The 23,428-nt window shown below is 55.9% G+C and overlaps 1 protein-coding gene across 5 annotated transcripts in view; it reads right to left on the bottom strand.

Annotated features, from left to right (window-relative positions):
- The window catches only part of ARHGAP23 (Rho GTPase activating protein 23), a gene marked incomplete at its 5' end in the record, with an annotated part of 125,606 nt that overhangs the window by 63,777 nt on the left and 38,401 nt on the right, over positions 1-23,428 (bottom strand). For 2 of the 5 annotated variants that reach the window (XM_084615789.1, XM_084615790.1), the window contains one exon: positions 6,374-6,682. The exons of the other annotated variants lie outside the window; for them this stretch is intronic. In XM_084615789.1, the coding sequence (XP_084471915.1) occupies positions 6,374-6,682 (309 nt within the window). Of the gene's footprint in view, positions 1-6,373; positions 6,683-23,428 lie in introns of those variants that run through there. 5 annotated transcript variants of the gene reach the window in all.

The raw sequence follows: 23,428 nt of genomic DNA, 5'->3' as shown, positions 1-23,428 counted from the left end.
ATTACAGCCAGTGCAGAGGTAGGCTCTGCTTTACCTACATAGACACCTCAGGCTGCCAGCAGCCCCAGCCCGGCCGCGCGTCGCCACCACATACAAAGAGGCCTGGGCCCAACGGCCGGAGGCAGAAGACGGAGCGGGCGGAAGATCGGGGGGTCCTTTCTGAGCCCTTCTTCCTCCCCCGCTTGGGGCTTCGTTAATATTCCCAGAGCTCCGGCCTGAGCGGCAGCTGAATAAGATCGCCCCTCGAGGAGGAAGGGCATGGGAGAGCGAACCGGCAATGGGCTGAGGGTGTTAAAATTCAGAGGCTGTCCTCCCTCGGCCTCGTTACTTGATGTGGGAAAGAAAGAGCGAGTGGTGGGGGGGCGCACGCAAAGGGGAGGGGGTACAAAACCCCTTTGTCTCTCCCCATCCTGCTGGACAATACAGTCATGCTGTAGAAAGGCTTGTCCTGTCCTGCATGCGGGAACACGCTGCCCCAGCTCCTAAGTGCCTGGCCTCCTACCCAGGAACGGCTCCCCTGCCTTGGGCCCGGGGCCAGCTTTGCACATGCCACGGCCGTGGCGTCCTGCCCCGGCACTGGCCAGAGGGGTGCTCAAGCTCTCTGGGGGTCGCGGTTTGCAGCCTGGGAAGATCTTCTCCTGCCACGACCAATCCAGAGGAACCATGGCAGGGTGGCCTCAGGCCTGGCCCAGTGATCTGTTCTGGGCTCCGAGCCTGTCCTGCTTGAGAAGCTGCCTGCTTCCAGTGACTGGCCGCTCTGACAAACCCGCCGGTCTGAAACAGGAGCGATCGCGGGTACCCAGCCCATCGCTCAATGCTCCCCAGGCCGGCGTTATCACAGGCAACAGTGAACCCACTTCCCTCCCTCCTGCCTGCCGTTAACAATAATGATCCCTCGCTCTCACGCAGCGCTGTTCTCCAGAAGATCTCTGAGCTCTTGCCAAAAGGAGGGTGGGATCATCCTCCCTATTTTACAGATGGGGAAACCGAAGCACGGAGAAGGGCAGGAACTTGCCCCAAGGGCCCCCAGCAAACCAGCGGCAGACCGGGGATAGACCCATGTCTCCCGAGTCCCTGTCCAGCACCCTAACCATTAGGTCACACTGCCACAGATCCTGCAGACAAGCCAAGACAGGAAGCAGTACCAAAGCGTCCCAATCTCTATCCTCCAAAGCCAAGCACCTCCAGGCCGCTCCCGCTCAACTCTGAAGGGCAAAAATAAAGATGCCCAGCGTGACACATTCGCCTGTGTCTTTCCCGAGCGACCAAGAGAGGCTGCCTGTTGGCAATGAAAACCTGCCGCAGGTTAGCTCGGCCCCCCACCCAGAAACCGCGGGGAGACGGGGGCCCCATGCCAGGCTTTGGGGTCTAGTATTATTATTAGTTATTTGTTGTGTGGCAGCGGCTAGGAGGCCTAGTCCTGAAACAGGTCCCCGCGGTGCTAGGTGCTGTACAAACAAGGAACAAAAAGCCCCTGCTCCCAAGAGTTCAGAGCCTAGATCCAGAGCAGAAGAGAGAGCTCACCGCAAGGTGTCCCGCTGCCTTCACTCCAGCAGAACCTGGCCCACGGTACAAGGAATTCCCTGCAGCCCGTTGGGAAGCCCTGCCCCCTACGTGCTGTTATGCAATGACCCACTCCGATTCCAACCAAGCTGCCATCTTGGTTTCAGGACACCCTGGTCGGTCCGGGACTGGGCATCCCAGCAGACCTGGAATAAACCAAATCTCTCTGGCTTTCGGGTCAGATGCTTACGAAAGGCCCGAAAGCCTGAGATCGGCCACTCGACAGCTCTCCTGGGATCCAAGCAAGAGTCCAGGAGCAACTGGGCCACGCTGGGTTTGAGACACTGCAGGAGGCTAAACAAAGGAAGCCCTGATTCCCCAACGGTGAAAAGCGCCAGGGGAGCAAATGCAATTGCGCTAATGGCCATGAAAGGCCTAATCCCCCCGACGTAGCCTTCTCCAGCCATCCTCCAGCTGCAGCCTCCGGCGCTCCTGGCAAGAGCTACTGATTGGATCTGGGCAGAGCCCCCAGGACAGGCTTTGACTGCTGGGTCCCCAGGGGAGATTTTAACATGGCAGCGGCGCCCCCAGGCAATTGCTAGCCAGCTGTCCCGCCCCACTCAGGAGCCTAAAAGGGGTCTGATTCTCTGCTGCCTTGTGTGCTGAGCTGGGAAAATGCCTCCCATCCAGGGAGTGTTTTGTACCCACATTGCAAAGGTGCAAGGACAAGCAGAGGAGAATTCGGCTGCAGGGGATCCAGACCCAGCTTGCTCTCTGCCACAGCCCTGCTCAACAGAGAGAGAAGCCATGGAACCAGCCCCAGGCCACTCATCTGCCAGCCCCTGTAACTACCTCTCAGCGTGAGGCTCCAGGCAAAGCAGGGGAGCCCGGGCCCCGCTGGGGAGATGCAGGAGGATCCTCGCCATTTCAGATCAGGAGTGCCTGGCTCAGCTACTTTCCCCATCTGTGGTCTCCATTGTCCCGGCTGCCTGTTCGCTGGATTATTTTTAAGCTGACAGCTGAATGTGCCCTTGTGATTCTAACCAGTACAGGCAAGCCTCGGAAAGAGAGCCCGAGAGGGGGGCAGCACATGTGCCACCTAGACATTAACCTGCAGCCATTACGACTCCCTCGCCCGCAGCGTCCACCCCAGACACACCAGTCTACCCTTCGCAGGGACGTCGGCAGGGCTCCCACACGGCTAGTCTGTGGCACCTGCCCATGGTAACAGCTTGCTAGGAGCTGCATCCAGGAAAGCTCCTGCCCGCTGCTCTCTCTGCTGCCTGTTGTCTCTCACCCCCCTCATCTTCCATTCAGGCCCCCTCACCGCCACCCCCCAGCCAGCAGATGCCAAGAGGCGGGGGGCTGCGGGAGTTCCTTGCCAACAGACCAGACAGCAGCCGGCCAGTGACCAAAGGATCCCATAGCATGAGATCCTTTGCCCCTCACAACCAAGGGGGCACCCCCAACATGGGCAAGTCCCTCCTGCCAGCCTGCCCTTTACGGCAGGTGGGCCGTTACCCTTAGCCCATCTTTCCGGCTATGTCCCTTGCTGCTGGCCCGTCCTGGGCACAGCCTTCATACCACAGGTCAGTTATACCGGGGATGACTGTGGCCCAATGTGCCTAGACAGGGCCAAAGGGCCAATTCTGCAGCCCTTACTCCTGGTAAGTAACACTTACTCAAAAAAGTAGGCCCACTGACTTGAATACAGCTACATCCATAAGCGCTTCTCTGCATCAGGGCTGCAACATCATAGCCGTAAAGGATTAGAAAATGGTGCCTGTCCGCTCCCCTCGGCCAGTGGGGCTCAGCCGTTCCCACTGCATGGCCCCCCCAGATCACAGCAGAAATGAGTTGCACAGCGCCCTGCTCATCTAGCCACTGGAAAACAGGAAGATGGTTGCGACCCCCTGAAACATTCTGTGACCTTCCTCAGGGCGAGACCCAGGCTGCTGTTCTGTAACACATAGGATCAAACTCGGGGCCTCCTCCGACCCTCGGCCCCTTTCCCCGGAGGAGGGACGAGACCTGCAGGCACCTCTAGAAACGGATCGCGCTGGGGGGAGACGGCTGGTTTCAAACAGGAGTGGGACTCAGCCCATCGAAGGCACGTCAGTTTCTCAGTCAGCGCCTAGTGAAGGCTCGTGCGTCCTCCGACACAGGACTTCGCCCCAGCGCTGGGTTCGGATCGTCACTGAGCGCACAGGGCAGGCTGCCTTTCCAGGGAGCGGAGAAGTCCATTTCCCCCCTGCTCCTTCACAGAGTAGTATCGAGCAGCCTGATGTTTCCAGAGATGTAGCCCAGCCCCATGGCAGGTGCCCAGCGCCCCCCCCAGCAGAGCAGGCATGGTTAGAGACACAGGCAGGAGCGAAGGCCAGGCCCAGGGAAGAACAAAACCTGCCGCTGGACAAAGCGATGCCTCCCCCACCAAGACCATTCCAATACCAACCGGATGCTGGGAGCAGGGCCGGCTCTCGCTCGCAGCCGTAGCAGGTGCGGCAAAGTGTCGAGTGAGTTTGCCCGTGGGCAGCTGTGGCGTGGAAGGAGCGGAAGTGGCTGGAGCAGCAGAACCCCTGGGTGGGGCATTACGTGGCATGCGCCCAGCGTGCTCCTGCTGCTGGCCCTAGCAACCTCTATCTGCTGAACATGCTGCGGGCTTCATTTCCTCTCTCTCTTCAGTCCCTTCCCCTCGCTGCAGTTTGACAGAAAGAACCAGAGGACAAAACGCTCAGGAGGCCCTTTGGGCTAGTAAGGGCCTGGACTGGAACCTCGCCGTGCTGGGTTCTGCTCCTGACTCTGCCCCTGACCAGCAGCATGGCCTTGAGCAAGTCTCTTCTCTGTGCTCCGGTTTCGCCCCGTGTCTGTTTAGACTGTAAGCGCTCTGGGGCAGGGACCGTCTCCAGGTAAACATTTGTACAGCACCCAGCCCAGTGAGGCCCACCCGTCGCTGGGGTCTCTAGGTGCTATTGGAATAAACACACGTCCCACCTTGAGCATCAGGAAAGGCCAAGTTCAATACCTGGCCTGTCACCCTTCCCCCGTGCCCCTTCCTTCTCTGGCCCTGGAGGAAGCCAATTTTTCCCCTTCTTTTTATTTTAACTGAGGACAGAAGCAGTTGGGTGGCTGGGTCCCACTCCCTAATACTGCTCCGCTGAAATTCACCATGAGATGTGCAGATCTCTGGTGATGGGAGTCACCCGCAGTCCCCCAGCAAGGGCAATGAAAGAAGCCCCACACAGATTGATGCCTGACTCCCCAAAGGGCGGGGGGCAATTGCTTCCTGTTGGCACATCCCTCGCACCAGACTCTTTCAGTGTTACACAGGTCTCAGTTTTGCTCTGTACGTAACAGCAGCAACTTGAACGTCTTACAGCCCCTGTTCTAGGAGGCTCCCAGCACATAACTAATTCAGAGGCCACGTGAAGCTGGTAAATATTATCTGCGTTTTACAGGTGGAGAAACTGAGGCATGGAGGAGGAGAATGATTTGCCCAGGGTCACATAGCAACGAGTCCTGACATCCCCAGCCCCTTGCACTAAATCACTCAACAAGGCTGGCCCAATGTTGTGTATAAACAACCCACATGAAAACTAATCACAGCAACGATTTGTACAAGCCGGTCATCTCAACGCTGGGCACAAAGCCATCACTGACTCACTCACTACCGGCTGGCAGATCCCTGGGTTCACAAACACAGAGAAACCTTAACTCCCTCCCTTTATGTTCCTCACCCTGCGGTCATTCATTTGCCTCTCTCGTTCTGTCTGCTTTGCATTTTGTCCCCCATTGTGAGCCGACTCGACAGCCCTCAGAAGGGACATCGGATGCACGACCGTCCAAGCACACAGTGAACTTACAAACAGCCTCTTAGCTCTGTTCTGGGCACGCACTAGGCACTCCGTCAACAGGTTAAGAGAGAAGGAAGCAACGGCTCGCCAAGGAAATGCTGGTGGAACCCCAAACTCTGGGGTCCCTTTGTCCACTCTTTTCCCAGCTCCCCACAACCCCTCCACACTTCACCCACTTTCCTTCCCAACCCCATATATTGATTGTGGGCCACACTCAGACAAAACGCACATTAACGTCAATAAACCCAGGATCTGCTCCATTCTCATTTATCACTCACACTGCTAAGCCGGAGTATCTGGTCACCATTCACTGAGAAGATATGAACCATGACATAGGGTAGAGAATGACTTCCACTACCCCCATCCCACAAACCTCAACAGAGAGAAGACCAAGCAGATAACCCGCCACGCAGAGTCCAACACCAAAACCAGAGGGCCAGAGACCCTTCGGGACTTTTCAGATCAATGGTCAAGACCGTGGTGGTGACTAGCAGAAGAGGCAGGACCAGCCTTAGCAGAGACAAGGGACAGCCCTCCCTGCTGAAGTTCTGGGGAGGGGGTATCATGAAATACACCCCAGAAGATTAACCCTGCAGGCGCCTTACCCCAAAGCAGAAATGGGGGCAGAGAAACAAACCCAGTCACCTCCCCCATACTCCTGGCAAAACTTGGGGCAGAAGGGTAAAGTCCCAGGAGAGAGAGACCCAGGGGAACAGAAGCTAGCAGACTTCCACCCAAGCTGGTGTCTTTGCCCCAGGTGCCATGTTCACAGGCATCACTCGTTAGTCCCAAGTCCTAATCATGGCACACAGCAATACTTAGCCTCCAGTGACCCCTCTACTTCTTAGCACCCATCCACTAGGGGGTTAGGAAACATGCCCCCCCAAATCATTCACACCCCCCCCATCAGACAGTGAACTAAGGCTACAAGGACTGGATCCCCCCTCCCCAGGTTCCCCCACTCCAGGGTCAAAGGGGATCTAGGTGTGGTGACCAGGGCGCGCCGACGCATCTCTCACCATGTGGCGTGTCTCCAGCTGAGGGTGCGAGCAGCGTTTCTGCCTAGGGAGGGCGGCCCCGGCACGGTACCTATGCGCCAGGTCGGCATTGTCATTCCGCAGGCTGGTCAACCAGATGCAGCGGGGCTCAGGTGAGCTGCAGTCCACACCGATGGGCTGCTCAAACCGCCAGCCCTTCCCCGCCCGCTCCACACTCCACAGGGCCTTGCCCACCACCGACATGTTCCTCGGCGCAGCCAGAGGACGACGGGGTCCCCGCAGTCCCCTGTGGGGTGCCCTGTCCCCGCTGCCCACGCTTTCTTCCACCATCCAGCAAAGGGGAAGGGAGAGATTCTCCCTGGAAAGTCACTGACGGGGCGGAAGGAGTGAACTAAAGATTCTTTTGGGAGAGGCAAGTGAGCTGAATGGATCTCAGTCCCTGGCGCAGCTGGTGCCCATCCCCTGTAGATCCATCGGTGGAGAGGGAACAGCAGAGCTTGCTCCCTGCTTCCCTCTGCTAGCCCCTAAACCTCAGCAGACTCGGGTGTAAAAACCCTCCCTGGCTGCCAGGCGGAGTCAGCTCGCTCGTCTGGTGTATCACAGATGAATGTTGATCGTTCCAGTCCTAGGCATGCCAGATACACGCACCCCCTCAGGACGCTGACCTGAACGCACACACCCCCACCCCCACCCCCACCGAGGGGAAGCACTGAAACCCCCTGACGCCGGAAAGCCAGCTTCCAGCCGCACTGGGAACCAGCAGAGGCTGAGCTGAGGAGGCAGGAGCAGGCGGGCGGACGGACAGATAGACAGCGAGAGAGAATGCAGACGCTCTGCCTGCAGCTGCTCCGGGCTATCAGGCCACCCAGTATCACCCCGCCCTCCCACCCCCTCTGGCGCTGCCTGGCTGGGCGACCCAGCCCCCTCCAGCTGACACAAGCGCAGGGGGGTTGGAAGTTTCACTTTGCTGATCTTTTTTTTTTTTAAAATCCTCCGGCTTCCTCCTCTCCCTCCCTCCTGGCCTCTTCCTTCCTTCCTCAACTCGCTTCCCAGCCTGGCAGCCCTGCGCCTGCCAAGAGAAGGTGGGCGGGGGGGGGGAGGGAGTGCATTCTAGTGACTAGAGCAAGAGTCCGGACTCCTGGGTTCTCTTCCTGGAGCCAGCGGCTGACACGGGGCTGATTCACCAGCCCTGCTCCGTGCATCACCGTTTCCCCAGTTACGAAACGGGCTGATGAGCCCGACCCACCTCTGCCAAGTGCATTGGGGTCCTTGAATGAAAAGAGGCATTGGGAAGTGGACGCAAGGCAGGCCAGAGCTGGGGAGCACAGCATGAGGTGTCACCCCAGGACACACCCAGGGGGGATTCTCAGAGCGGGGCGGCTCCCATCTTTACTTTCTCACTGTCTTCCCTTCTTGTTCTCTCTCTGAGCTGAGCATGTGCCCAGAGACTGGCTGGCCAGTGCTGGGGAACCAGGCCTGGGATTCCCCCATGCAACGGCCCCCAAGACAATGCCTCACCCACTAGAGACCCCTCTAGGGCTGGTTCAGTCATCATAGCCCATTTGATCTTTGACCCCCCGTGCTAAGCTGACCCCTTTGTGGTGGCACTGAGCACCCATTTTAACGATGACGTGGAGACTTGCCCATTAGCAATCGGCCTGGGAATGTTCCAAATCCTACCACTCTCAACAGCCACCAAACGAGAATGACTTTTGGTCACTTTCAGCCTCAGACAGGTTCGAACCGGGGACCTCAAGGATTCCGATTAGATCCAGGACAGCCATTTGGACTCACAAGGCAGTGAGAACACAATGCTGGCACACGGTGTCGCTGGAACACACACAGACGTAATCGTTCCCAGGGAGATGTGTGGACAGGGAAGGGAATCCTTCCCAGGGCATCCTGGGTCAATATTTGTACAGTACCTTGCGTGTGTGCTCAGTGCTTCTGAGACATAGTCCCTACCCTAAAGAGCTGAGATGAGTGATGGAAACTGACCAGGGTGGCCAGAGGGAGAGGTGGGCAGATGGGTTGAGCAGAGAGAGATCAGGCAGTCCCGTAGTATGATGAGGCTTTGAGAGAGGAGGAGATGACACCATAGCAGATATCTGCAGCAGAGAGGCAAAGAGAAGCTGGTAGTGTGGCTAGACTGGTACTCAGGACCCCTGGGTTCTATTCCCAGCTCTGCCACTGACCTCAGGCAAGTTACTCTCCGTGCCTCAGTTTCCCCAATTACCCTGAGCCTGTTTGGTCCATTTAACCAGTGAACTCTTGCTGGCAGGGACCGCCTCTGCCTCTGCAGCTAACAACTCTGACTACTGTAATGTAGTCCCTGCTCTGCTGGAGGAGGGGGCATCAGGGAAAACAGGCGACAGTTCGCAAGGGGGCAGGAGTGGACAGGGTGTGAGGCCATGGGATCAGGGCCCGGACAGGGGAAGGGGAAGGACCAGGATGAAGGAGAGGACAAAGGGGATGATTTGAAGGCACGAGCAGACAGGATGGGTGTGTGTGCGAGACACACCCTAAGATCATTTCACCTGTAGCACACTGGAAAGAGTGAGGGGCAGGCAGGCTGGGGGAGGAAGGATGGCCTCGTAGATACAACGCTGCCCTGGGACTCAGGAAACCTGGGTCCAATTCCCAGCCACAGACTCCCTGGATGAGCCACGTAAGCCACTGTGGGCCTCAGTTCCCCATCTGTAAAATGGGACTACCAGCTCCCAGGGGCAAGGCGCTCAGATACCATAGCGCTGGGGGCCAGATAAGGACCTGGACAGAGACCATCTGTAACATGATGCTGCCACGGGACCAGCAGACACACCCTGACTGCAGCCCTGTCCTGTTCTGCCATGGGGCTGGCCTGCCAGGTGCTTCCCCGACATGCACCAAACCCGTGGGCCCCTCCAGGGCTCCGGCAAGGCTAGGACGCAGCTACAGTCCCATCTCTGCGAGAACCCACAGCCAGCGGGGCCTGGGCCCCAGCGGGGGGGGGGGAGAGCCTCACCCCAGTGGACATTAACAGGAAGGGAAAAGGAAGTGGCACTGCCCAGGCCACGCGGGTGCTGATCACCCAGCCCCCAACGGCACCAATGCCCATGCACATGGGCTCCACCTAACTGGGGCACGGAGCTGGCGCTTGCAAACACAAGGCGGGGGGTCCAGCCGCCTGCCGCGGGCAGGATCGGACAGAAGCCCAGGCCGTTTCCATGGCAACATTTGTTCCTCTCATTTCCTGTTTGCCAGTTTTTAACCGGACTTTGCCTTGGTGGGAGCCGACAAGGCCAGGGAGCGAGGCAGGGAGCCAAGGGAGAGAGGTCAGCGACTGGTGCAAGGCAGAAGGGAAGGAGCGCTGTGCCCATCCCAGGGCAGGGACCCGGGCCAGAGTGGGCCAGGGGTCCCAGGAAGCCAGGGCTGCCCCACCGCTAGGACGGGGCAAAGGAGAGTGGCTGAGGGGGTCAGAGGCAAACCCAGCCCATTGTGGGGCAGAGGGGGCTCCAGGGTTGAAAAGTGGGTGGCTCCTCCCAGCGTGGGGCTATGGGAGGAGAGGGGCTAAAAGTGGGGAACTCCCACTCTGCAGTCCTCCTGCCAGGGCCAGGCGGGTGAAAGGGGCAGGGGGCATTTGGCAGGTGATCTTCCCACCTCCGAGGGAGAGAGAAGGCTGAGCAGACTCGCAGAGGGGCCAGGCGGGTGGGGCAGATCTCGAGCAAGCATCTGGCTTTGGTGCCGAGGGTCCTGCTCCTCCCATTGGGTCGGCACCATGCAGGATGGGCCCCCTTGCCTATGGCCAGGCCCCGCATAAGCAGGTCCCACGGAGCATTCTTGCAATTCTAGTGTCGGAGGACAACCATGTGCGGCCGCTCCGGGGAAATGCCAATCATTGTTCGGATTGTATCCCTCGGCCTCCAGGGGCCAGGGACTCAGCTGCCAGCATGCACTGCCTCTTCCACCTCTCCGGGCTCGCTCCATTCGCCTCGTCCTCATCAGAGCAATGCCAGCCAACACCACAAGAACCCTCCGCGGCTAGGTGGGTGAGGAATCAGCTGCCCCCACCAGACTGTTAACAACACCCCCAGCCATTGGGGTATCAACCTAACAGAAGCTAAAGCAGCGACCAGCCAATCAGATTCATCTCACTTGGGGGCACAGATGCCTGCTGGGATCTGAGTCACCCCTACAATGCAGGTAGCAATTTACATAACGGCCTGGGTTGTTGGCTGTAAGCAATGATCGACCTCCCCTGCCCAGCAGATCCCTTGGTGACAAGCGCATTGGGGACAGAACGGGTGCAGTGCAGTCCGCCCAACAGAGCAAGGGCGAGAATCAGAAAACGAGAGAGGGCGCACGAGCGCATGGTGGACGTGGAAGGTGAGCGTGCCCTGGACAGGAGAGAGACGGGGCACATGTGCTGGATGGGAGAGAGAAAGAGCTGTCGTGAGCACGCCCCATCAGATGGATGGGATCAAGGGGGAGCGATTGGAGGAGGGACATAAGAACACAAGAATGGCCACGCTGGGTCAGACCAATGGTCCAGCTAGCCCAGTGTCCCGTCTATAACAGTGGCCAATGCCAGGTGCTTCAGAGGGAATGAACAGAACAAGTCCCTTGTCATCCATTCCCAGCTTCTGACAGTTGGAGGTTCAGGGACAGCCAGAGCATGGGGTTGTGTCCCTGACCATTTTGGCTAATAGCCATTGATGGACCTGTCCTCCAGGAACTCATCTAGTTCTTTTTGGAACCCAGTTATTCTTTTGATCTTCACAATGAGTGCTGCAGGGAAGTGTGAAGAAGTACTTCCTTTTGTTTGCTTCAAACCTGCTGCCTATTAATTTCACTGGGTGACCCCTGGTTCTTGTACTATGTGAGGGGATAAATAACGCTTCCTTATTCCCTTTCTCCACCCCATTCACGATTTTATAGACCTCTATCATATTCCCCCTTAGTCATCTCTTTTCTACGCAGAACAGTCCCAGTCTTATTAATCTCTCCTCATACAGACGCTGTCCCTGACTTTAATCATTTTCACTGCCCTTCTCTGTACTTTTCCAAGCCTAGTACATCTTTTGTGAGATGGGGGACCAGAACTGCATGCACTATTCAAGGTGTGGGCGTACCATGGATCTACACAGTAGCATCATGATACGGACTGTCTTATTATCCATCCCTTTAATAATGGTTCCTAATATTCTGATCGCTTTTTGGACTGCTGCTGCACATTGAGCAAACATTTTCAGCGAACTCTCCACGGTGACTCCAAGATCTCTTTTTCAAGTGGTAACAGCTAATTTAGACCCCAACATTTAATATGTATAATTGGGATGATGTTTTCCAATGTGCATTCCTTTGCATTTATAAACACTGAATTTCATCTGCCCTTTTGTTGCCCCGTCACTCAGTTTTATGAGATCCCTTTGTAACTCCTCACAGTCAGCTCTGGATTTATCCTGAGTAATTTTATATCGTCTGCAAACTTTGTCACCTCACTGTTCACCCCTTTTTCCAGATCATTTGTAAATATGCTGAGTGGTACTGCTCCCAGTTCAGATCCTGGGGGACCCCATTATTTACCTCTCTCCATTGTGAAAACTGACAATCTATCCCTACCCTTTGTTTCCTGTCTTTTAACCAGTGACTGATCCATGAGAGCACCTTCCCTCTTATCCCATGACTCCTTAATTTGCTTAAGAGCCTTTGGTGAGGGACCTTGTCAAAGGCTTTCTGAAAGTCTAAGTACACTATATCCACTGGATCACCTTTAGCCACTGTTGTTGACCGACTCAGAGAATTCTAATAGATTGGTGAGGCATGATTTCCCTTTACAAAAGCCGTGTTGACTCTTCCCCAACAAGTCATATTCATCCGTGTGTTTGATAATTCTGTTCTTTACTATAGTTTCAAGCAATATGCCTGGTACTGAAGTTAGGTTGTAATTGCCAGGATTGCCTCTGGCGCCTTTTTTAAAACATGGTCTTACATTAGTTACCCTCCAGGCATCTGGTACAGATGCTGATATAAGCAATGGGTTACATACCACTGTTATGAATGAGAGCGACCGACGGGGAGAGCGCATGAGAGCGCGTCAGTCGGAAAAGGAACGAGAGCCGGCAGCGACAGGGAACACGCACGAGAGCGCGTCGGTCGGAGAAGGAACGAGAGCCAGCAGCGACAGGGAGCACGCACGAGAGCGCGTCGGTCGGAGAAGGAACGAGCGCCGGCAGCGACAGGGAGCACGCACGAGAGCGCGTCGGTCGGAGAAGGAACGAGAGCCGGCAGCGACAGGGAGCACGCACGAGAGCGCGTCGGTCGGAGAAGGAACGAGAGCCGGCAGCGACAGGGAGCGTGCACGAGAGCGCGTCGGTCGGAGAAGGAACGAGAGCCGGCAGCGACAGGGAGCGTGCACGAGAGCGCGTCGGTCGGAGAAGGAACGAGCCGGCAGCGACAGGGAGCGCGCCCGAGAGCGCGTCGGTCGGAGAAGGAACGAGCGCCGACAGCGACAGGGAGCGCGCACGAGAGCGCGTCGGTCGGAGAAGGAACGAGCGCCGGCAGCGACAGGGAGCACGCACGAGAGCGCGTCGGTCGGAGAAGGAACGAGTGCCGGCAGCGACAGGGAGCACGCACGCGAGCGCGTCGGTCGGAGAAGGAACGAGAGCCGGCAGTGACAGGGAGCGCGCACGAGAGCGCGTCGGTCGGAGAAGGAATGAGAGCCGGCAGCGACAGGGAGCGCGCACGAGAGCGCGTCGGTCAGAGAAGGAACGAGAGCAAGCGAGGGGAACGTGTAGTTGAAGGGCTGCGATCGTGACTCCACAGGAAATACATGGGATATATTCATTAGTCCATGTGTTCCATGCCAGAGTTACAGCCCTGGAGCCTTCTATTTATGGCCCATCTGCATGGCTCATTCAATCGCTTGGCCTCTGAGGACATGGACAGCGAGGGGGCCCGTTAGCACTGGCTCAGCGACGTGCTCGCCATGCAGAACTGGACCAAGAGCTTGCTGCAGAGGTGAGGAATAACGAAAAGGCTGGTCACAGAGAGGTGTCACAAGGCAAAGCCCCAAAGGTCATGGCTGGTGCCCTACCAAATTCACAGCCATGAAAAAAGCGTCACAGACCACAAAATCTGGTCTCCCCCACGAAATCTGGTCTTGTGTGTGCTTTTACCCTATACGATACAGATTTCACGGGGGGAGGCCAGCGTTTCTCAAATTGGGGGTCCTGACCCAAAAGGGAGTTGCGGGGGGTGGGGTGGGGTGTCACAAGCTTATTTTGGGGGGTGGAGGGAGTCACGGTATTGCCACCCTTACTTCTGCGCTGATGCCGTCAGAGCCGGGCGGCCGGAGACCGGCGGCGGTTGGCTGGGCGCCCAGCTCGGAAGGCAGCGTCCTGCCAGCAGCGGCGCAGAAGTGAGGGTGGCGATAGCAGACCAGGCCATCCTTCCTTCTCCGCTGCTGCTGGTGGCGGCTCTGCCCCCAGAGCGGGGCTCCCGGCCAGCAGCCGCTGCTCTCCAGCTGCCCAGCTCTGAAGGCAAGGTCACTGCGAGCAGCAGTGCAGAAGTAAGTGTAGCAGAACCGCAACCCGCCCCCTACAATAGGCTTGCGACCGCCTCCCCTCCCTGCAACTCCTTTTTGGGTCAGGACCCTCACAATTACAACACCTTGACATTTCACATTTAAATAGCTGAAATCACGACATTTACGATTTTTAAAACCCTGTGACTGTGAAATTGACCAAAACGGACCATGAATTTGGTAGGGCCCTAGTTATGGCTGGGGACCCCCTTCCATCACTGTAGGCACCTACCCCTCTGGCTTTATCCAGGGCAGCTGGGGAGACGTGCATGGAGCAGGAAGCTCGGGACAGACTATCCGGCTCTCTCAGCTGATTCAGCCTTGGCAGGCTGCACCCTCCTGTTTCCTTTCCTTCCCCAACTCCCTCCCTCTCCTCGCCCCCCCCCCCCTCGCGCCCCGGCCTTTGTCAGAAATGCTGGCTAAGCTAACATGACATAGCTGGCGGAGAGGTGTGCATCTCATGAGAGCTTCAGCCTAAGCAAGACGCTCTGTCCAGGCTGATCTCAGCTCATGAGGTTCCACGCGGCCGCCCTCACGCCACCCCTATACACACCATGCCAGCCCTTCGGCCCCTACCATCTCCCCAGATCCCTGTGGAAACATACTCCCAGAACCTGCCCTGCTCCAAGGTGGGCTGGAGATTGCTACACGGCCCTGGTTGGCGTCTTCCTGACATGTCCCAACAAGCTGAGCCGCTGAGCCTGAGAAACGAGACGGGCCACTGTGCAGCTGTCAGCAGATGAGGGCGGGGGGCTTTTGTTTCCAACTGCCCAATAAAACTACTTAAAACTGCAAAAGTGACTTGCCTGAGAGCGGAGCTGGCTTGCTCCTGCCCACGGGGGCAAGCGAGCTCAGGTGGCACCTGGCCACATCCTGCTTTTCCCCTCTAGGTCTTCGGCAGGGTCACACACAATCCACTCCACTCAGAGACGCCCTCGGCTCTGGTTTGGAAGGCGCCCTGCAGGCCGAATGGCTCAGGTAGTTGTTAAAGGGCTAGAGTGCTGAGCACTGGCTCAGACCCAGCCAGGGGCAGCGGTGGCTGAAATGTCTCACGCTCCAACTGTTATTTGGGGGGGGGGGGGGAATTATTTTAAACTGCCGCAAAGTTCACTGGGCCCCTTATAAACACCTCCATAAGCAACACACTCCAAACAGAACATACATGGATGGATCTCAAAGCCTATTTTAAAGGGAGAAAACACGCACTCATAGGATCTTTAATACAGCCAAATAAAAGCGAGGGTAGCTCGCAGCAGCCCCCCGTTCACTACTTCCAGTCCCATTTCGAACTCAAAAGAAGGGAAAATGCCCCTTGCTCCAACTCACAGCAGCAGCATTAACCAGAGTCGGCCTTCCAGGTGCCCCAGGGGACTGACAGACGATCCCACCCATTTTACTCCCATTTATTTGCGTCGATGTCTTTCATAAAAAGCCCACCTGGAGCTCTGGGTGAATGTACAGCACTGGATCACTGTCCAAAATACCAGCTCCCCCTCCTACCCCAGGGCTCTCCCACTGCCCAGCGGAGCAGGGGAAAGTTTACTTGTGTGATTAAGAGCGGCAGGATCAGGCTCCGGTCTTGTTCTGACAGCCCAAACTGGGAAAGGTCAGGTGGTGTTCAGCAGGGCAGATTCCACCCGTCGGAATGCGAGAGGGGCTGGCCTCCTGCCAACATACTTTGCAGTTTCACCCAGGAGTGTCCTAAATATACAGCCAAGCAAGGGCAATGGAAGAATACAGCAAGTTCCCAGAATGCAACACACACACACACACACTCCCCGGTGGGCGGCAGAGCCCTCTGCTGGCTCACTACCAGCATTCGGTCCCTTTCAGTGTGGAATGGAAAACCGGGAAGGAGAGCGAGTGACTGTTTATCACCCTCATCACATTTGCACAATGCTTTGAGCTTGGCTTTGCCTTCAGCCTCCTCTGCCTCTGTCGAGCTGTAGCTCATGAAAGCTCATGCTCAAATAAATTGGTTAGTCTCTAAGGTGCCACAAGTCCTCCTTTTCTTTTTGTCTAGCATCGACCACCCCCCGGGCTCACAGCACGAAGGGATGAAAAGGAATCTTGTGAACACACAAACCTGTCTCTGGTATTTACCCGGCCCCCTTTACCAGTATCTGAGCATCTCACCGCCTTCAATGTATTTATCCTCACGACACTCCTGTCAGGCTGGGCAGGGCAGGGCTACTATCTACATTATGCAGGTGGGGAAACTGAGGCACGGACCGACTATGTGACCTGCCCAAGGTCACCTAGGTCTACCAAGACCTAAGCTGCTTTCCTACCTGCTAGACCATCCTTCCTCTCCAAGACACCCTTCTCTTGGGAGAGGGTTACCTACTCCTGTTACAAGTTACAACCCAGGCATCAATCCCACAAAAACTTACACATATGCGTAACTTTAAGCCCAGGACTAGCCCCGCTGGATTCGCTTTTGCAGGATCGGGGGCAAAGGCAAACAGAACTGACGGCGATGAGAGAAATATATCTTTGTCCTCTGTTTTTTTCAGACTGTTTATGTTGTGCATTTGACAGCACTTTGTGTCTAGTCACTTGCACAGTCTCTGCCTGTTGTGGTGTGTGGGTCTCTTGTATAGAAACAGGGGAGAGGAAAAGATTTATCATCGACAGGAAAACGCTCTGGGAAAACCACTGAAATTGGCAGATGGAGCCAGGGCAGGTGGAGTGCCAGGAAGTCCCTTGCAACTTATTTTCGAAAGTTGACTTGATTTCCCATCATTGATCATGCTCCTGTATCAACAGTAAGCAGAGGTGTAAGCAGAGGCCAGCTCACCCATATACACTACCCCCTCCCACCAGTGGCCAGACCTTGGCATGATCAAAGAGCATTCATTCTCCAACAGCGCTACTCAGCTGGGCCAGAAATGAACCAGCCCCAGACCTAACAGAGCAAGGCTCTGTGTCACATTTATAACCCTCCGAGCCTTCCAGCTCCCACACGGGCAGGGACAAGGGGAATCTCTCACCAGGCCTGGATGCGACAAGCAGAATGGGAACTGACAGACCAGTCCTGAGCCTTTATACCAAACCATCCCTTTTTCCCCTGCTTCACTTTTCAAACAGGAACCCAACGGGGAAGCTCCTTTCGGCAGAAACAACGAACGATTGTCCCGGAAGGCAGCTTCAGATTTTATCCCTGTGCAATCCCGGAAAGGACAACCTTGCCCACTACTGCCCTCTACTGGTCCATCAGTTCCCACCGCCCACCAGGCTCCTGGAGCCACTCCTGGAATTCACTGGTTAGTAATAATACTTTAGCACTTATATTATTAGTCACTATTTGTACTGAGGCTACGCCTAGGAGCCCCAGTCATGGTCCACGGCCTCCCTGTGTTAAGACGCTGTTCATAAAAGGATCTAGAGACGAAAACTACTTTATTTAATACTTGCAACCCCCAGGGAGATATTTGCCTCATTTTACTGGTGGGGAAACTGAGGCCCAGAGCGATCTAAAGTCACATGGTTTGGATCAGCTCAGAGGGACAGGGGCTTCCCAGGGGCGCTTGTGCAGAAGCATCAAGTGGAGAAGGAAGCACTTAGACCCAGCTCCTTCTGCAATCTCCGTCTCAGACAGCATCTCCCATCCCTTCCCAAAAAGAAAAGGAGGACTTGTGGCACCTTAGAGACTAACCAATTTATTTGAGCATAAGCTGTCGTGAGCTACAGCTCACTTCCCAGGCAGTCTCTCCAGCCTGTTCCTGTCACTGCCACAGACTGACACTGGGCAGGCAGCAGGTCCACCGGGGCTCCTGCTTATTGCACTACAGCCAAACCATCTCACTGTGTCCCTCCCACATCTTTTTCTTGGATCCACCTGCGCCTGCAAGTTCCTTGAGGCAGGGGCCATCCTGTCATTATGCGTATACAGCACCTAGCGCAATGGGGCCCTCGTCCCAGGCTGTCCCTCGGAGGTACTCCTCTAGCCCCCAGCACCAGAGAACGCACAGCTCACTATTGTTACTGTATTTATCCTCCGAAGACCCCTGAGAGGTAGGGCAGAGCTGTTCCACTCATTGCACAGATGGGAAATTGAGCCCCAGAGCAGCTAAGTGACTTGTCCAAGGCAAGTCTGTGGCAGAGCAGTGAACCAAATCCATGTCTCCCACATCCCAGGCTGGTGCCCCAACCACTAGGCAAGTCTTCCTCCCACTGGACCATTCTTCAGGGGCCAGTAGGTGCCCCCATGGTACAAACAACAACAGGACGTCCAGAGAATCTGTGCCAGAGCCAGAAATTAAACCCAGGAGTCCTAACTTTCAGCCCTGAGCTCACATCATGCCCATGTCCCATGACAGAGGTCTGTGTTTCCCCCTGAGTCCACAGTCAGGAGCTGTGGGTCACAAGGGCTCCATGTAACGGTACAGTCCCCGCAAAGCGTTTGCTACAGCCCACCGAGGAACCCATTCATTGGTGCTTCCATGCGACAGCCCCCGGGGCCCGAGCTGTCGTCAGCTCCAGCTGGGACCCGCCACAGAGTTCACAAAGCGCCTCTCCTCTCCCGCCACCGACCCCCCCAGAGCACGGCGCACTGCGTAAGAGGCCTGCGTGAATATCAGCACGCCACATCCCGACACCCTCCGGCACACGTCCTGTTCCCTGAACATCTGCAGCTGGCCCAGTCATTGCCGGAATGACTCTCACTAACCCTTGGCTCCAGCGCGAAGAGAAGAACATCACACTCTGGGAAAGAGAGAGGAAGTGAGACAGGAGCAGGGAATAGAAGCTACCCCCCTTCAGACCCCAGACCAAGGGACAAGTGATCATGAAGATTCAACAGCGAGAGAGGAGACACGTCTGGTGCTATTTAAAAGCTGAGCTCTGGGACCTCCAGTCACTCTGCTTCCGACCTTGCCTTCCCCCCTTGTGTGAGACGATACACATTAGATAGCATAAAAACTGTTGAGAAGAACATCACCGCCAGGGCAAATGCCAACCACTGTCTGGATGTTTGCCCGCAGGGTAGGTTATTTCACCGAGGTCCTGGCACCTTCCTCTGAATCACCCGGACCATGTCCAGGAGAGAGAGGATAGTGCCTGGGCAGGTCAGAAGTCACATCCGGTGTGACAGTTCCTACACTGTAGCAGTTTGCAAGAATCCAGCTGCTAACCTAAGATCATCGTCAGAACGGTGTGACTTTCGGGACCCCGGATATCCTGCACACAACCAGGGCTTGAGCGGAACCAGTCCATGTGATTTCAGGACTAATAACTCTTTTCCTAGCTTCAGCCCTGGACCAGAGATGAGAAAGAGAGAGAAATCTTAGCTCCCTGAGAAGATGGAAGGGAGGCGATAAAACCAAACAAGGGAATTAGAAATGGAAAAAGCGAATGACTCTCTGAGCTGGGAGGAAGGATTTCTCTAAATGGAACAGGCCGGCAAAGGATGGAGAGATTGTTTTTGTCATTTGGGGGGGGAGTGGGGTGGGGGGGGGAGAGGGGAGATGGCCAAACACTAATCCCTCCCGAACTGTGAGCTGAGATTAGGGTCAGAAAAATGAGAGCTTAATAGGATTTCCAGGGCAGATAAAGCCCATGCTGAAACAATAACTGAATTTCAGACCTTATATGGGAAAGAGCTTCCCCACCTGGGCGCGTGGCAGCCGAGACAGAGGGAGCGGAGAAGGGGTCCATCCACCAGCTCCCTGCAGGGCCAGTACAAATTCAGACACTTGGCAGGGCTCTTGTGTATAACCCCTGTGTTCCCCCCAGCTCCCGTGTCTCCCCCCCCCCGGTAAGGACATAGTTTGTACTAGGAGGTGGGAGGGGAGTGAATGGACCCAGGTCAGTTTCAAAGGCAAACAGTTGGAAATGCCCTGCAGCGAGAGAGACAAGGGGTGGGATCCAGAGGACTCTAGATCCTGTCTCCCGGGTGGGATTGCTGGATTCCAAAATGCACCCCCAGGGCAGCAGCTTCCCAGCAGCTAATGGAGCGCGGCTCTGAGAGCCCCTGAGAGTCAAGCACCTGCCCGGCCAGGTTCCAACCTGTGATCATCGCCCTGGGGTGTCAGGCGAGCAGATGCAGCGCTGCCTGGCTGACAGCTGAGGCTTGACACCGAGGAGTCAGCCAGCTCCTCCCACGCTTGGGGTCAGGGTCAGGGACTCCCCCGCCATCACCTCACACTGAAGGCTTTGCCTTTCCTCTTGCCCCAAGCTCTCTGGGATCAAATCCACCCAAAGGTGACTCCCAAGAACTAATCCATTTAAAACCAGCCCTCAGCCGGATTACGCCCCCATTCCCATCCCCTCGACCTTAGCCGCCCAGCATCCAGGGCTAGGTAAGTCTATCGTGATTATCCTCATTAGAGCAAGAACCATTCCAGGGAGCCTCAGGGACATGGAAAGGGGAGGGAGGCTGGCAGCACATGGGAAGGGCTGGCGGAGGAGTGCCCAGAGAGGGGTGGGAGTGACAGCGTGTTCCCCACTCCAGGCAGGACCACAGCAGTTAGAGACAGGAGCGAAGCCAATGTGGCTGCCAAGGCAGAACAGGGCAACCATGACAGAGGCCTGGCAGATGCAGACCTGTGTCAACAGAGTGTCAGGAAAACATCTGGAGATAAAGAGCTTTGGGCCATAAACAAGGAGCTGGAACATAAGAAAATGAAATATTCCCGGAGCAGCACCCTCCTCCCTCCCCGCCCCAGCTGCCCCCTGGAGTCTGTCTCGTCAACAGCTTTGCCTCCTCGCGTGGTCTGGCATGTTTGGGTTCATACGCGGACGGTGCTTCGAGCGCCCGGAACACCTGGTAATGAACAGGGCTGTCCCGTGGGCCACCCAGCTGCAATGCCTGCATTTCTAAATAGCCCCGCAGCCACAGAGGAAGCCCAGTGTAATGAATGTGTGCACTGTGGAGCACAGACACGGTTGCCAGAGAAATCTCTTTCTCTCTCTCTCACACACGCCTGTCTTGGGAAGCCCGGCCTAGAACCGCCAGCTCCAAAATGAGACGTCTATCACGTGGGCTAGAGATGAACACCCTTGACTGGTAAGAGCAGTACATCTCTCGTGCTCTCTAGGTCAGCTGCTACAGGGAGCCAACACTCTTAAAAGCAGTACCTCACCGGTCCTCTGCTGCCCAGGTGGAGAGAAAAAGTTAACAGTCTGAAGAGGAGAGGTGCCAGATTTTTGGGGCACCCAGAGCAGTGGCTGGCACCCAGCCCCATTTGCAGAGAGATTTAGACAAATTCTTAACTAGAGCTGGTCAAAATTCGGAATTTCTGTCCCGCAGGAAATCCAAGGTTTCAAAATTAGGTCGGAAAGTCAAAATCCTGGAATTTGTCACAAAATGAAACAATCCCCTACCGCCCTATTGAAATGTTCCATTTCCCCTTTATCACTTTGCCTAACTATAAAATACAACATCCAAGCAGGAATGTCACAAATTGATCCTGCAAAAACGCCAATGACCTTGATAAGTTCCCACAAAACATTTCAGTGTCATCCAATCAGCATTTTCCAAGGAAAACTCTCCCATCACAAGATTTTCAACCCCTTCTAATCCTAACACACCACCCGGATGCACACACACGCACGCCTACTGTTACCTGGGCGTGAATTTTCCCATGGTGGCCAAATGCAAATTGCGGATTAGCAGCACTGGAAACCTCCAGCCAACCCCCTCTGCTGGAGGCTGTATTATACAATCAGTCGGTGGCATCTGTCCCATAGGGGGTGCTACGGGCTGCCCCTGCCACCATCCTCACCCGGGAAGGACAATATCACTAGGTCAAATCCACTATAGGCCTCTGTAGCAACAGACCTGTAGATCCCACTGTAACGTGCCTCTCCCCCCACATTGATAGTACACGGAGCTTAGTAGCCCAACTCGGGGGACGTGGAGCCCTGTCAAAACATGCATCACATTTCTGATGGACAAATCACAAGATGGGGTGTGACTCTGTCAGAGACACCAAATCGGACCAGGGTACAGGGTGATCAGCTCTTTAAACATCTACCAACCATGAGTAGAAGGAAGGGAGAATACGAACCCGGCTATGGGCAAGAGTCATGCAGAGAGAGGCAAGCACTTGGCAGCAGCCCAGTCCGGGAGATCAGCACCCAAGTGCAAGAAAGCATTTTAATTCTCTTTAACCAAAAACACAGTGAAAGAGTTTTGCAGCTCAGTGGGGATTTGGGCAACAGTTTGTTTCTTTATTTAAAGCCTCTAGGCCCCTCTAATTACACCTCTTCGGGGCAGACGAGCCACTCCTGGAGTTCCCCTGATTCCTACACCCCTAGCCCAGGGAAAATACAGCTGGCACCCAGCGGGGAGCTACGCTGAAAAGGGGAGGGTGGAGCGACTGGCACAGCGAACGCAGGGACAGAGGCAGGACACGCTGCTTAGGAGCGGGCAGCTTCGTTTGTTAATGCCTTGGAGATGTATTTATATGCATCCAGAAAGCTGTGGCTACAGGGGAAAAAGGCCAGAGAGCCACATGGGAGCAATGGGAAGAAGAGAGAGAGGAGCAGCCCTGGGGGACACAAGGTGAAATCCCGGCCCCAGTGAAAAGAATGACGGCGCTTCCATCCGACCTCATGAAATCAGGATCTAACCACACAGTTAACTTGGCGCATCTAGACCAGGGGCGAAATCACATCCCCATTGGAAGGCAGGTCTACACTGCAGTCAGAGGTGTGACTGCAGCACGCGGAGACATGCCTGAGCTAGCCGTGATGTCCCTAGGGCAGCTAGAATTAGCAGTGAAGGCGTGGCCGCACGGGTTATACAAGCCCACCTGGGACCCAGGGACCTCATTCATGTGGCTAACCCGCACTGACATTCATACTGCTAAGGGTTCACTGCCATTGGTACCCAAGCAGCGAGATTAAAGTGAGCGTGGACGGGTCTACACGAGCTGCATTCACACCTCTCACTGCAGTGTGGACAGACCCTCCAATGGGGCCCACGATTTCCCCTCTTGTCTAGATGAACCGAGTTGATGACATGGGCTTAGACCCCGATTTAGTCAGGTCGGTGCAACCCACTTGCATGGACCCTCTTCATTCAGGTTAGGGCCATCCTCACGACCAACTGAGTCTGGTCCCAGGTCTGTGCGTAGACAAGGCCAGAGGCAAAGTGAAGAAGAGGTGGAGACACAGGAGAAGGGGATCTGGGAGGTCTCCCTGGGGACCAGCTGTCCGAAAGCCGAGAGCCTGGAATGCTGATGGGGAAGGCATTCTGAATACGCAGCCCCAGCCCCGCAAACACACCAGCTCTATGTATAGAACGAGGCTTTGCTGTAGCCCCAGCGTGGGGTGTGCTGTCTGGGTCACAGCAGCCCACGTGCCCTAGCCAGTCACCTCCAGTCTGGAGTGGTGCAGGCTGGGTCAGATCACCCATTCCCCACTCCCCCGACCCCATGAGTCTTGTAGGGACAGGGCAGGCAGCCTGGTGCCGGAGTCCCACTGAGTCCCTACCGCTGCCGTGCTGCTTTACTGCCGTTCCCCCCAGCCTGCCCCTGCTAGACACGGAGAGAATGTCAATAAAC

Source organism: Lepidochelys olivacea (genome assembly GCF_965140295.1).
Source record: "Lepidochelys olivacea isolate rLepOli2 genome assembly, chromosome: 27".
NCBI classification, from domain to species: Eukaryota; Metazoa; Chordata; order Testudines; family Cheloniidae; genus Lepidochelys; species Lepidochelys olivacea.
Note: the sequence above shows the minus strand (reverse complement) of the source record. Positions and strands in the feature narration are given on the sequence as shown.